The sequence below is a fragment of the Pomacea canaliculata genome, linkage group LG5 (genome assembly GCF_003073045.1).
Source record: "Pomacea canaliculata isolate SZHN2017 linkage group LG5, ASM307304v1, whole genome shotgun sequence".
In the NCBI taxonomy this organism is placed as follows: Eukaryota; Metazoa; Mollusca; class Gastropoda; order Architaenioglossa; family Ampullariidae; genus Pomacea; species Pomacea canaliculata.
In genome coordinates, this window is record NC_037594.1 from 29,193,937 (window position 1) to 29,208,235 (window position 14,299).

At 38.7% G+C, this 14,299-nt stretch overlaps 2 protein-coding genes across 2 annotated transcripts; both read left to right on the forward strand.

Moving 5' to 3' along the window:
• The first annotated feature begins 2,504 nt into the window (after positions 1-2,504).
• Positions 2,505-7,740, forward strand: LOC112565404. Its single transcript, XM_025240842.1, has 8 exons — positions 2,505-2,582; positions 4,038-4,117; positions 4,451-4,576; positions 5,033-5,313; positions 5,572-5,828; positions 6,204-6,300; positions 6,570-6,613; positions 7,391-7,740. The coding sequence occupies exons 1-8, from the start codon at positions 2,536-2,538 to the stop codon at positions 7,668-7,670; spliced, it is 1,212 nt and encodes a 403-aa protein (XP_025096627.1). The 5' UTR covers positions 2,505-2,535; the 3' UTR covers positions 7,671-7,740.
• Positions 7,741-10,196: 2,456 nt separating this feature from the next.
• Positions 10,197-13,733, forward strand: LOC112565449. Its single transcript, XM_025240919.1, has 7 exons — positions 10,197-10,475; positions 10,652-10,790; positions 11,478-11,737; positions 11,904-12,112; positions 12,374-12,467; positions 12,869-12,912; positions 13,206-13,733. Exons 2-7 carry the CDS (start codon positions 10,715-10,717, stop codon positions 13,549-13,551), a joined length of 1,029 nt encoding a protein of 342 aa, XP_025096704.1. The 5' UTR covers positions 10,197-10,475; positions 10,652-10,714; the 3' UTR covers positions 13,552-13,733.
• Positions 13,734-14,299: the final 566 nt, after the last annotated feature.

The window sequence follows — 14,299 nt, forward strand, 5'->3', positions numbered from 1 at the left end:
AGTGAAGACCTGTCCTGTCGAGAGAATTAATTTCCTTTGTCACAGACACAAGCGCGCTCGACACTCACGCAGTAGACCGGACAATCGTGAACACACCATCGCACACATGTAAACACAGTGTCCACACGTGTTCTCACTCAACAGATTACAAAGACCTGTCGCTGGGATTCTCGTTTTATATTATCGGGAATTTATTTTTTGTTTGTTGGGGTTCATATGGGCACTAAGTCCGAATACTGTCATCACGATGAAGTTAATAAAGACTTACATTGTCGAAGTAGCTCGAATGAGTTTGTGCAATCATCGAATATATCCACACGCCACACAACCACACTCAAGTGCTCCTGGAAGTATCTCCATTGACGACAATGCTATCGTCTTGCACTGGATGACCCCTTCTGAGGTCAGGGCTGCTGGGGAAGACGCTCCACGGCTACTACTCCGGTTGACGGAGACAAAAGTTTCTACTTCTAGTAATCCACTGCATCTGGTACTGGTTACACAGACATTTTTGGCTGAAGGAGACAACACTTTAACTTCCTGTGATAATCTTCAACAAAATGACAAAATGGGGGCGTGGAGGGAAACGCTCTGGTCTCCTGCTTGTCCGTGTCTTGACCATCTTGAGCCAAACTTGCCATCGCACTTACTTCCCCTATAATTAAACCCTGAAAACACTTATTCCTTAATGAACACACAAGTTGGACCTCTATAAAATGTAACCTCTGACTTGAGATAACTTCAGGAACTACGTGGTGTCTCGGCATTCACTTGTCTTCCTGGATGTGAAGCGTTGGCCGATGAAGTTAATTATATTATAGTCCCCCTTTCTAGAATCTTCTATCTAAAAAAAAAAACTTTGTTTCTTGACAGACAACCCATGCTGTGCAGACTCGTGTAAAAATTTCCATCTGGCAACCGATTGTATTTACCTGCTTGCAAGACCAACAAGTAGAGGCTGTCTGTTGTTTCCACGGTGCGACTTTTCAACGCTGTTGTGTGAATGAATGTACATCATTGTAAGACTATGAATGTGTTGTTGTGTTTTTGTTTTTGTTTTGAGCTTTTATCTGCACAGACGTAGAGTTGCATCTAATTACCTTCTTTGATAAATAAATTCTTATTTTATTCTAGTAAGCATAACTTGGTTAAAATTTAAGTTGCTTTCAGAGAGAGTGGTGCCCAGCTGGTGCAATCCAGATAGGGTGGAGATCAATAAATCATATGTAAATAATTTATTTACTCTTCTTTGTGTAGATGTTGCTTCTCCATGTCGTGCATCTGCACTAGCATACAGGAAAAAATAGAATGTTTATCGATATTAGGACACGAAAACTATGAAAAAGCTTTTATCCTGTGAATGCGATGTCATCTATCTTTCTGTTATTTTTATTTGTATATATATATAAATCTTTCTTCTCTTTTTATCAATTTATCTCTCCTTTTCTCTCATTGTGTATGTGCACATGAGTGAGGGAGAGATTGAACGCATGCGCACACACACACACATACACGCGCTCACCCTTCGCGAACGCGCAACTGCACGTGAAGACATCGTGAAGACGTCTACAGCCGTGACCATACCTGGTGTCAGTTGAACAGCAAAAGCCTCTGACACTTGACATGACTCCTAAATTTGCACTCGATACGCAGAGAAAATCGGATGAGGGGATTCCTCCCTGCAGCCATAAATGTATCCTTCCTTGTCTTTCGGTTTTAATGGCTGTCATCATTACATCTCGTTTATCACCCCCGCAGCTGCCGCTGCTTGCAACGTCAACGACATCTCCAACACATTTCTGTGATTACTGCTGTTGTCTCCCCTGTAGATCATCAGTATTTTCTTTCTTCACTGGTTTTTTTGTTTGTTTGCTTTTTTGGTTTCTAAAATCGCTTTTATGTTGAGTTTAATTATTCACTCATAATTTAAAAAGAAATTATTAAGTAAATAAATTACTTCCTAAATGCTTGAATGTTTTGTGTGTTCCCTTTGTTCTGAAAATAATAACAGAAATTCTAAAACATTGGAAAGTAAGAAGCGAATAGTTTTTTTCCTGACACATCATATAAATAGCGAATCTCTATTATAGATTATTCTTCGATTTGTGAGATAGAAAGAGAAAATAAGTTTGTTTAGACACAAGGACTGCACAGTTCTCTTCATCCCATTATAATCATGAGGATGAAAATGAAAACAAGACAATCTGCTTTGTCGACAGCAACCTTTAGTCAACAGATCGTCGATACTGAAGCTTTGCACTAAATGAGTGAGGTCTAAATTATACTAAAAATGTTATAAAAATGTAATGAAAATAGCCCTTCTTGACACTTTTTACATAAAAAGCGCAATAGATAGACAAAAAAAAGTTGCTCATCATTTTTCGGTGGCTGCCTTCACCCGAAGGTCGATGGTACTTCAACCGTCAACCTTATCGTCTCTTGGGCAACAGAAGTCATAAAATGCACGGAATCGCTGTCATGCATTCCTATCAATCACACGTTGAGTAAGAACTATATAAAGAGCTTGGAATCTAGATGTCCCAAGGTGCATTCAAGAAAGACCATTTCCTCTTTTTCCACAGGTAAGGGATCACTACCATTTTCTTACCTCTGATTATTCCACTTCACAATTCAAATGTCTCTCGAAGTTACCACCTGTCTTTGCAAATGAGGTTTGACAATGGTACAAATGAACAAATCTTTATTTACTATTTATTCTGTTATATAATAAACAAAACTTAAGCTTTTTTTATTCTAGCTTTCGGACTAATTAGTAGAAATCAAATCAGAACAAAGTAATACAAATTAAAGCAATTATTATATGCACAAACATAATGTTGATATTTGAATTGATTGGTTTTATTATTGGCTAGGACACTAGCAATGGATTGTTCGTGTTAACTTTGTCGGTATAATCAAGCTGGGTAGATAATCAAAGGGTTTGGAAAAGGTGTTGTAGGGGTCCTACTTTGAATTTGTACAGGCTTGATGTTGTTTTTTGGAGATCAGGGAATGTTCTTCCAAAAAAAACTGCTTGAATATTTTATGCTCGTCTTGAATAGGTCAATTCTGAATGGGGAAGGTCGTTTTGGTAAACAGAGAACAAAGAGGACCTAAGATTAAGCCTTGTTGTCATTCAGGTAGCGATTATGACCTTGTTCTAACGAACCAGAAGCTAAAAGCGAAGTGACTCTCAAACACCCTTCTGAATGATTTGGATAAACTGCAGGACCCTACGACCATTTACGATCAGACTGATCGACAGTTCAAAAGCATATGGAATGGAGATTCAGCACTGAAAACAGAAAAGTTATGTTCAGTAGTAACGGCAAAGTAGAGATTTATATGAACGGGGTACAGCTAGAAGAGGTCAGCAGCTTCAAATACTTGGGAGCCACCCTCTCCAAGGATGCAGCGGTAAAGCAGAGACATAGACATGAGCGGGGTACAGGTCGAAGAGGTCAGCAGCCTCAAGTACATAGGAGCCACCTTCTCCAAGGACGGCAGTTCCAGATACCCGCATCAGGCTCCCAACAGCAACGGCGGCAATGGCTAGACTAGATACGACCTGACATAAGCCATAGATAAGGTTCACTACAAAGTATAATCGAACAATTCCCTTGTAGTGCCTTTATGGATGTGGCACGGGGACTCTGCTCACCAAAACTGAAAGATAAGTCGAGGCATTCAAAACAAGTGCCTTAGGAGGCCCACCCGGAATCTCCTACAAACAACATAGAACCAACGACTTCGTACCGAATAAGGTTGTGACACAGTCGTATGACACCAGGCATCAATACTCACATGTGACCCTGGCACGACACCCTGTTGAAGACTTTTTTTCTGTTTCCATACTCTGACAATTTTACAATTGTTTTACATTTTTTAAAAATTCAATTTTATTTTCTCTCAACAATTGTCGTTGAAATTTATTTAAACAATTACCATTTTCTTTGAAGTTGTGTTGACAATTTACAAATGAAGTGTTAAAAATAAAAACTTGTGTTTAGTATGTGCAAGCGCCTGTCATTTTCCAGGGTAACAAACATGAACACCCTTTTTCTTTGTGTGCTCTGCGTCTCGCCGCTAATCTTTGCCTTTGCCTCTGGAAACAAACGTGAGTGACTGCAACCCTGGAATTTTTTTAAATTTTTTTTATGGCATATTTATCATTATGACTGGCAGTGTCCCTTACACTACTATTTGGCATTTGTATTACTCGTTGTTTTAAAGTGCACACCTTATAACATTTTTCTTTTAAGTTTTGTAAACCATGCATCTTCTTAAATGTCATGATTAGAATTTCTACAAGTTCTAAACTATGACAACCGGGTATCTTGAGGTACAACTTTGCGAATTCAGATATCTGTCCCCGTGTTTCAACAGATGACTTTGAAATTGGAATTGCAAAAACATTCTAATTCAACTGTCATCTTTGTTTCAAACGCAGCGCCCCCAGGGGCATGCACAAAAGGAAAACAACAAATATGTGTTCGGAATGCAACTTGTGTAAACAATCAATGTGTGTGCAACCCCGGCTTGAAAGGTGATGGTCGCTTCGAGTGTGTCCAGAAAGGTCAGTCCCCTCATTATATTCACATAGTAACTACATCCTCATCTTCCAACGATCATGAATTTTATTTATACACGAACAAACATTTGATGGGGTTCGTAACGAGGACTTTGTAAGCTGGAAATTTTTTTTAGACAATAGCATCAATTAAACATGAAATTATGGAAGTTAAAATGTGACTTAATTATTTCCTAGATACCAGCAATAAAACTTGCATATTTCTGAGCTTAAACTCATCAACTTGAACTTTTATTTAGCTCTCTCAAAATTTCTCGTAAGGCAAACAATATAGCTCCATAATAGCAATGAATCTTTTATGGTAGTCGAAAAAAATGAAAAAATGAAGGAGAGGCTTATTCAATATCTCTTTCATCAAAAAGTTTGGGATGCTATTTTTTTGAATGTCTTGCATGCATGGCGATGTCTAAGGTAGCTAACATCCTTGCCCTACCTCTTCAGACGAACACGTGTGTCAAGTAACGGCCGACCCACGTGACTACGCTTTCGAAGGAGGCAGAGCTCGCATTTATATTCCCTGTAAATATCGTCTAACAAAGTTCATGACCACCTTCCGCAACTCACAGTCTAAGATGAGATTCTGCGAGTTCGAGGCTTTCAGCTTCGGCAAGATTGTTGATGGACATAACTTTGTTGGCGGACTTGAAGTTAAAGTGTTTGTCTACGACAGCGAAACTCAACAAGCCTATCAGAGAGACTTTCTCAAGTTTGAGATCGATTCGGTAAATTATGAAATAATTTCAAATAAAATCTTAGTATTAAATCATAAGAGAAAAAGAATATTACCAATTTACAAACAGTAAACATCAGGCACTGACAAGAAAAATTTTGTTCAGCTTGTGATTTGATTTTTTAAAAACTGAAATGTCCAATGAAGATGGTGATTATGTGTACGACTATCACTGTTTTCTTAACATTGTTTTATTTACCGAAAACCAATATTTTTAATAATAATTATCAAGTCATTATGCATTTTGAAGGCCGGAATTGCTAGCGAGGGCCATCGTCTCCGATGGGGCAGCTCGCAATCGGCTTCAATCTTTCACGGAGTCGGAATCGTGTGTAAGTTCGACATAGAAGAGAAATTTGCCATCTTGGACGTCAAGGACTGTGGAGTTCGCTTCAAGTTCCGGTCTTACAACCCCAGGAACCCCGCCAACAAGCAGCACTTGATGCCAGGACTGTCCATTAAAGTTCCTGCCACCGCCATCTTCACTACCAATGAAAAGACGGAAAGGTGAAAAATCTTTTCTTCAAAACACTTTCTCGCAGTTAACTAGCTGAATGGTAGTTTAGTCTTGTGTGGTGCAATGAGACTTAGTTTGGTCTCTCGTCAGGCTAACCCTAGATCTTTGTATGTCCCTTTCTTCCTCTCTTTCCATCGTTTGCTGTCTTCCTATGTCAAACATCATTGCCAAACGTGCAGTACCTAGTACTTTTATCAAATGTGTTGGCACAAGTAACATAAAAAGTTAAATAAAGAAAGATGCTTCAGAGCAAAATTCACAAATCCAGTTATTTTGTAGATGTGTTTATGATGGTACAAACGGTCATCATTCTCTCCTCTTATGCACAGTTTATTTGTCATTGCTGTCTTGTGTCTTGTCTGCAGTTTTCCTAATGTTCTGTGCGGTCGACCATCACCACAAGACGACAGCGAGATCTTCAACAGGGAATTAGTTCGGCTAAAACTGGATAAACGACATCAGGTACTGTTAGAAGGGTGGATCAGTCGGGTGTGCGTGCTAATAATACCTATCTGATGTTCTATTAAAATTGTAAGAGTAAACGCTTACAATACTTTTTTTTTTAGTTACCTTAGTCGACAATGTTAGTATTGTGTGTGCTTTCATGAGAGAGAGAGAAAGCATGAGAACTGACCCAACTCTTCATGCATTTAATATTTCAAGAAAATAAATGATTGTTGCCTGCATCGCTATTGAAATACAAAATCCTACCACAATGATCTTTTCTTCAGGTTATGCTTTACACCATATTGGAGCAGAGACTGAATCAGACTCTGTAAGTAAAAATTACACCTAATAGTTTGTTAATGAACTTTATTTAACAATGACAAATATATACAAGCTTCCGCACACGCATACAAATCAGTTTGAACTCGACTTGTTAAGTTCTCTTCTTTTTTTTTTTTTATCTTTATTTTTTTTTAATGTCTTACATTTGTCAGTCTCTGATCAGAAGAGAGAAGCTTAAAACCAAAATTTACTCCGTTAAAGAAGTTGTGTCCTCCATACTTTGATCCGCTCTTCTTGTCCCAGACTATGGTGGTGTATGAGTCACATTTCTGTTGTATATTTTGTTGTCAAAACCAGTTAACTAGAACAATTACTTTTATTTATTTTCCAATCTATTTATTTTCCAGGTATTTAGTAAAGGGTGCATTTTTCTGGACTAACAGTTATCTTGAATTTTAATATGGATAAGTGTCTATGATCATATTCTAAAGCAAGAAAATTTTGTCTGCTTATCTTTGCCTGCCTGGCTTTTTATACATTTTGTACACGTCCACTGGTTGATCGAATTATAGATACAAAAGTGTTCAACTTTTTAAATATTTAAAAATTATTTCTAGTTAATTCATCTTTTGACATAACTGTTTTTGTTTAACTTTATGAGGTGATAGTAAAGCTTTTTTTTTAAAATTTAAGATGGCCGAAAGACCTCAGGCACACCTGCAAACATTTGTTAAGAGCTGGAAAATCTTAAGCTAAACTTAATTTAGTAAAACAGAAATGGTTACTTTTAAACATTTTCTGTTACATTTTATTTTGTCGACAGGATAGCTAATCAGTCCCAACTTCTTCCATATGGTAACGACTGCAGAAATAGTTTTCAACTGTTTAAAACCTGTCGCCATAAGAGCTTGGCAGTAAGAGCATGCAGTGGAGTGGTCAAGAACACCAAGACGGTCAGATGTTTAGGAACGATGGTCATGGCCATCTTCAACCACTGCCTGTCCCAGGTGTGTGGAGGGTCTCTGTGTAACCTCGACTTTGAGGCCACGTACGGATGTCACGCGCCGTTGACATTTACCCAAGAGAAGAAAAAGAACTGTTAGAAACAGATTTTCTTCAGAGCTTCTTTGTTTGGACTCACACCTGACAGAAAGGGAAAAAACTTGAGTCTGCCTTATCCAAATACAAATCTGTTGTGATATCTGGCTTTGCTTGTTAATATTCAGTAATCATGTTTACTGTACTGCAAACAGAGCAGGATCATTGCCAGATTGCAATGTTTTCTGTTGGACACACAATGGTGTGCATAAAATAAAATAATAGGAAATGTACAGCATCTGCTTTTGTGATGGTGTGCTTAGAGTATGGTGATGAGTTTGGGTATAAAGGTTAACATACTCGATGTCTGTCTTGGTTTGCTGACCTGTCTGTCTCTTTCTTTGTCCTGCCCTGGTCTGTCTGACAGCTTATAAACAAACAAAAGGTCCCACCGTCAGTATTTGTAAACATGGAGACAGACAGCACCAAGCAATGCTAAATACTTTTGAAGCCACTCATTTCATTTCCTACCTACAATACACCACGCTATACGATTAGTACAGTCAATCTGTCACAACCTGCAATTTATTTATTTTTGCTTGAATGTGGGGTCCGGTGGCCTAACGGTTAGCGACTGTCAAGTACAGTAAAGTTTGGCTGTCCTGGGTTCGGATCTCGTCTCGGACACGCTGTTATTTCTGTGCAGTGAAAGTCACCGAAGGCGATAATCAGAAAAGCTACTGACTGAAATCCCACGACCATATCGGTCCAGCACTTAAAATCATGACAAATATATTAAAGATCGCGACATTTAATGTTTCAACAGTTTTATATCGAAACCGATATGCTTTATTATCTCAAGGCCTGTCAAACGGGGACAGGTGAGTGTACGTGTGTTGGGAGGAAGAGGAAGCAGGAGGATGGTCTGTGTGAAGTCGATTAGTTGAAACGGTAATAGGTGGATGGATTTTTGTCTCTCGTGGCTGAACACATTGAAAAAAAAAATAAAAATCACGAACAGCAAGAGCGTGAGGCGAAGGCATTTAGTAGCCTTGTAGTCAGTCACTTGAGTCAGTCTTCTCAATGTGTGAACTAGTGATGGAGGTCCAAGTGAGACGTTTATAGAGTGCGTGTTCCTAGGGAAACCAGGTGGACAGACCATCAAAATGTAGGAAAGTCGAATTGCTTGTCACTCGCTAAAGTCAGAACTACATGCACTGCATCCCATTGCCACAATCTTCAACATACCTGATTCCAGTCATCTCTCTCTCTCGAACTCTCTTCTCTCTCTATCTCTCTGTGGTTAATTTGATAAATCGGTGTTATATGAAATAATGGCATTATTTCCTGAAATTGTCATATGGGTGTTCACATAAATATTGTAAATGTGTGTATTTAGATATCTATGTGTCCACTCATCTTTTTTTATTATTTTGGCTGTTGTTTTATTGTTATTATTGTTATTATTGTTGTTATTGTTATAAAAATATGTTATTTGTGTAGCACTAGCCCTGACATTAAAAAACGCAAATGGGTTGGATAGGATACACCCTGCGCAAACCAGCTGACACCATTGCCAGGCAGGCACTTGACTGGAACCCTCAGGGAAGAGAGGAGTTGGGAGACCCGAAGCAGACTTGGAAAAGAACAGTAAGAGAGCGAGGCAAAGGACATCGGAGCCACCTGGGCCCAACTGAGGGACTGCCCTATACCGGGTCCGCTGTTGAGATTTTGTTGCGGTCCTATGCTCCTTGAGGTTGTTCTCCCAAGCTGAACTCTGCTCACGTAGACAACTTTCCCTCGCCGGTGACCATGATTTTACTCTTGTCAATGCTTGTTTTCATTCCAGCTCATTCTGTTGATAAGGTCTTCCAGTTCTTTTTCAGTACCTGCTATCAGATGGATGTCGTGAGTAAAGTGTGAGCTGCAAATCAGCTTTCCACCGATGGGAGTGGTCGTCATGGAGGTTTTCATGTATGATGTTCGCCAAATGCTAAACAGCACAGGTGATAGAGTGAACCCGAAAGATGCGCCTGCTGTCGTGTGAAAAAAAACTCCTTTGTTGCTATGTTGTTATCAGCAGCACTAAGCTTGCACTTCTGAGCTATGTTAAATGTTTGCATACTTCCTTTTGCAGCCTTTCAAACCAGTTCTCTCCAGGAGGATTAGTAACAGCGTGCAAGAGACTATAAGGCTGTTTGCATCACACTGAATTTAATATATCTTCCAAAGAACAGAGTTGATTATACGATTCGTTAAGACACTCGTATACTGGCTTTTGCTACATGAGAAATGTCAACTTTAGAAGTGCTTTAACTAGACTGCAATAAGGTATTTATATAGTCCATACCCTCAGATTAATATACAGGACATTATCTTTTCATTTATATTCCCCATTTTACTCACATATCGACAAAACGAGCTTCATTTTATATTTTTTGGTTGGAATATCGACTTTCGTGAGAAATATATTCCTTTGAAATTTTGTAGAAATTCGCTTTTCACATTAACGTTGCTCCTTAGCAACAGTTAGGAGAACGATAAAAGTATGTTACACAGCAGGACATGCTTTGAAGGCATTAATGATGCACAACAAAGCTCTGTCATCAAGTGCATGTTTGTGAGTAGCATGTTTACCTTGTTAGATGTTTTGTAAATAACTGCAGGTGTGACTACTACCTCTTTGTAATACGGATTAAGGACCAAAGCAATGAAAAAAGTTCGTTTCGGTTTGCATCTACAACTCTGAGGGCAAGGGAGGTGTGTGAGGGGGAAACATCTGAAGAATACTTACAAACTACATCTTTGCTGGATTGATGTGAAGTGGTGCTGGCCTCTTCAACAACATGTCTCGACAAGAAGTTACCGAGGTTAGTGAGAGCTAATTGATCAAAGAACATTATTCACTGGATTTTATTCTTAACAACACAGCATTTAGTGTCCAGCTTTTGTTTCTCAAGACAATAAATAAAAGTTTAAGGACATCATTATTAATTTTATTAGTTCCCTTTGACGTGTTGTTTTTGTTCTTGTTTTCATTAAAAAGGCTGAGTATCCGTGATGAGCACAGCTGCTTGTTGGACTTGGACAACCACAGTCGGTGTTGATTATGGGGCTACTACAGATACTGTTCTTTGCAGCCTTTGTGCCATTTAGTGATGCTCATTTCGACTACAACTGGACAGGTAAAGACACGGGTGTGCTATTACAAATACATTATTGTAATATCATTTAACTTCTTACCTGTCACTGCGCTACTTTTGTGTACAATAGAAAGATAGGACAAAATTAATTTACCTGAGCAATTTAAAATAAAGGTCGCTCCCTAAAGGTCTTTAAGAAGTGAAACCTCTCTTTTTCTTGGGATCAGCTCTCCTCTAAGTTGATACCTCAACAGGTATTACACTAAGTGCAGTGAATTTCAAACCAACTTACATTTGTTTATTAGGATTTTTTTTAACAACAATTGCTTTTCCTTTATCGTGGTATCTGGGGAAATATTACTCAGGTGAATTACTCGTGTACATTCACTTGAAGCACCTTTATTTAATTATCACCTCTATTTTGAGGTACTTGTCACGCAGTTTTAACAGAGTCTACAAAATATTTTGTATTACTTTTTACACAATTTTATATTTTCAAGAGACGATTTGATATATTTTGCCCGACATCCTTTTTCAGTTTTCTTTCTCTACCTCTCAATCTCTCTGGCATTGCTTTGAGGTGAGTGGACTATTCATTAGGGGAACATTCTTCCAAACATTCACCCCGAGGGAGCTACCAGACCGCTTTTACCACTCATCTACCCCTTTAAACAATCTACAAAAATCACTGTTCATTAAGATGTAACATTTCTCGTGATTACTGAGCAGATACCGACTCCGGACTCTTCGGGGACCCACATATAAGGGCATTCAGTGGAGCGAGAGGAACAATCCTACTCCCTTGCCGGTTCCACGCCAGTGAATTAACTTCCACAGTCAACAAAACCACGTGCACCACCGAGATCTTCGCCTTCGGCCGCGTGTTTGGACGAGGCGTGTACACGGGTGGAGTGGAGATCCACCTCAATATCGTGTCTTTACGGGACCCTGTCCCGCATCACTGGACCATGAAATTTGTTCTCAAGAAGGTATGTGATGTTTTGAAAAGTTATCATCTTTTTTTAAAATATTTTGGGGTGCTGTTGGGAATTCAGCACAGGGACTTTTTCAAGCAAATTATAGGAAGTGTGTGTATATGCGATTGTCTTTGTCCATGAGCATGTCTTCCTGTGCTGTTTCTTTTGTGTTCCTCAGGGCTGCCTGAGTTCAGGTGGAAATACTTGTCAATGGGGGAAAAGCAGTGTCATCAGGCTCGGTCCGTGTATACTAAACTGGACTTTCCACCAGTCTTTTGTGATGCTGCAAGCACCTGTTTGTGGGCTGAAACTGGTGTACAGGCTCAATGACAATCCACCCGGAGTTATCATAAGCGCACAATCGAGAAGGATCATCACCGTGAATGGGTAATCTTGTCCTTTGTCATATGTAGTCCTAGTTTATACTCCATCAGCGTGTGTATGTCTAGAAATATAAACAGAAAAAGTGTGCATCAGAGAGAAACCTACGTCCGTTCCAGAAAATTATGAATGTCACTGGTCCAGAATATTAGTAATGGTAACTGTCACAGTAATGGTAGTTGTCACAGTAATGGTAGTTGTCACAGTAATGGTAGTTGTCACATTGTCGAGCCATGAGCAGACTGTAACTGTGATGTTCACTTTCAGGTATCGCAATTATGTTTTTTGTGGCAACAATAATGATACTTCGAGGATGTACGTGGATGATGCAAAGTCATTGAAGTTGGATGATGTTAACCAGGTCGAGACATTTTCTTTTTGGTGTACTGCAAACTTTTTAAAACTATAATATAACTATTTAAAAATTCTTTAAAGATTTTTTTCATAAACATATATTTACTTAAACAAGGTAAGTTAAAGATGATTTCGTTTTCTTCTTGCAATAGAGTACAGAAGTAAAAGACGATTCGAATGCATTTTAGTTACAATAGGAATAGGCAGGCTTTGTGAATTTCTATTTAAAAAATGTATCGGGATTTGAATATTTTAAATTATAGTACATGGTGCATTACATTTTCACATTTTTACACTGGGTGACACAGCATACCTGGAAGGAAGCACACACATATTAATACTTAGCTCTTGTTCTTTGTTAATATAAGACATTTGTGAAGATGTTTAACTGTCTTCTGACTTGTGCAGGCTTTGGCATACAGGACTCTTTCTTCAAATCTGACACAGCAGATGTAAGTATATATATATACAAATATCAAGACTACAATATCTATATACATGTAATTGTCTCTTTACAACTTTCCATCACACGATAAAATATTTTGATGTCTATAAATGTTGGTCGCTCTGTCGATTTGGCAGAGAATATAGGCGCATGCGTTTTAGTCTGTCTGTGTGTGTGTGTGTGTTTGTGCGCGTGTGTGTGTGTGAGGGCACGAGTGCATGTGTATGTCTATGTCTTACTAACCTGTAGGAGTAACAACAATGACAACACTAACAAAACACTCCCCCTTCTTTGTTGCAGTCTTATACCATCGTTGACGGCGGATCTGCATCCCAATGCCGGCCATTGCTCCACTGCCATCACTTCTTTCGCCTCGTGCAGTCCCCTCGCCAGACTAAAGGCCATAAAGACTTGTCTGGACATCTTCAGGATGCGATCACTGCTACGCTGCTTTGTAAAACGAGGAGAAACATACCCGATGTATGTCTTCTCACTCTGTGTAAATTCAGTCTGCACATCACATCGTAAAAGCTGTCCCTTATTCAAGTATGAGATGAATCTGTGCAGTTCCGGTTCTAAACTCACAGGGGCCATGAGCCTCACGATGAAACAACCCTGCCTGAAGGACAAAGGCAAGCTTGAATAGGTTGATGATGAAACAGAACTATTGGTTCATCTACCCGGTATTCAAGGAAATCGTTGATTACAATGTTCCTTTTATTATTTAACTTGATTCTAATGTCTGAAGGAGAAGTCAATGCACTTTCTTGTACATGAAATAGTAAATGCAATCCTGCTGCAAAAATAAATTGCATGCTCCCTGCTGGAGTCCAGTTGTTGTGACCTTGTTTTGCGAACAGAGTGAGTAATTGATCCCCTCCACGGTATACCGTGTTAAATAGTAATAAAATAAAATAACATCTGTTTTAGAATAAGCTCCTTAGTATTTGTTTATCAAAACTTTGTCAAAAAGAAGCCGCACAGACACGGACACTGATAAACAGTTAGAGGGTCGCTTATCAGACTTGAAGGAAACTGGCTAAAGGGTCATTTTGTCAAGACAGACAACAGCTATCCTTTTGATTAAGGTTAAGGATGATATTCTATTACATTAGATAAAACATTTTTTAAAATGGTATGTGGAGCTTTCAAAAGTTACATTTATAAAGAAAAATATAACACAACAATAACACAACAATAATAACAACAACAATAACAACGACAACAACAGCAACAACAATAACAATAACAACAACGACGACGACGACGATATGATGATGATGATGATGATGATGATGATGATGATGATGATGATGATGATGATGATGATGATGATGATGATGATGATGATGATGATGCGAACTTATAACACGTAGCTTCACGACCAAGACTAG

What these genes read in the sequence shown, in the direction of transcription:
- LOC112565404 (XM_025240842.1), top strand. Translation starts at nt 2,536, where the DNA reads ATGTCCCAAGGTGCATTCAAGAAAGACCATTTCCTCTTTTTCCACAG. An exon ending in CATTTCCTCTTTTTCCACAG is followed by an intron (nt 2,583 to 4,037) that starts GTAAGGGATCAC and finishes GTCATTTTCCAG; the next exon opens with GGTAACAAACATGAACACCC. An exon ending in CAGAGACTGAATCAGACTCT is followed by an intron (nt 6,614 to 7,390) that starts GTAAGTAAAAAT and finishes TTTTGTCGACAG; the next exon opens with GATAGCTAATCAGTCCCAAC.
- LOC112565449 (XM_025240919.1), top strand. Translation starts at nt 10,715, where the DNA reads ATGGGGCTACTACAGATACTGTTCTTTGCAGCCTTTGTGCCATTTAGT. An exon ending in TTTCGACTACAACTGGACAG is followed by an intron (nt 10,791 to 11,477) that starts GTAAAGACACGG and finishes ATTACTGAGCAG; the next exon opens with ATACCGACTCCGGACTCTTC. An exon ending in TCAAATCTGACACAGCAGAT is followed by an intron (nt 12,913 to 13,205) that starts GTAAGTATATAT and finishes TCTTTGTTGCAG; the next exon opens with TCTTATACCATCGTTGACGG.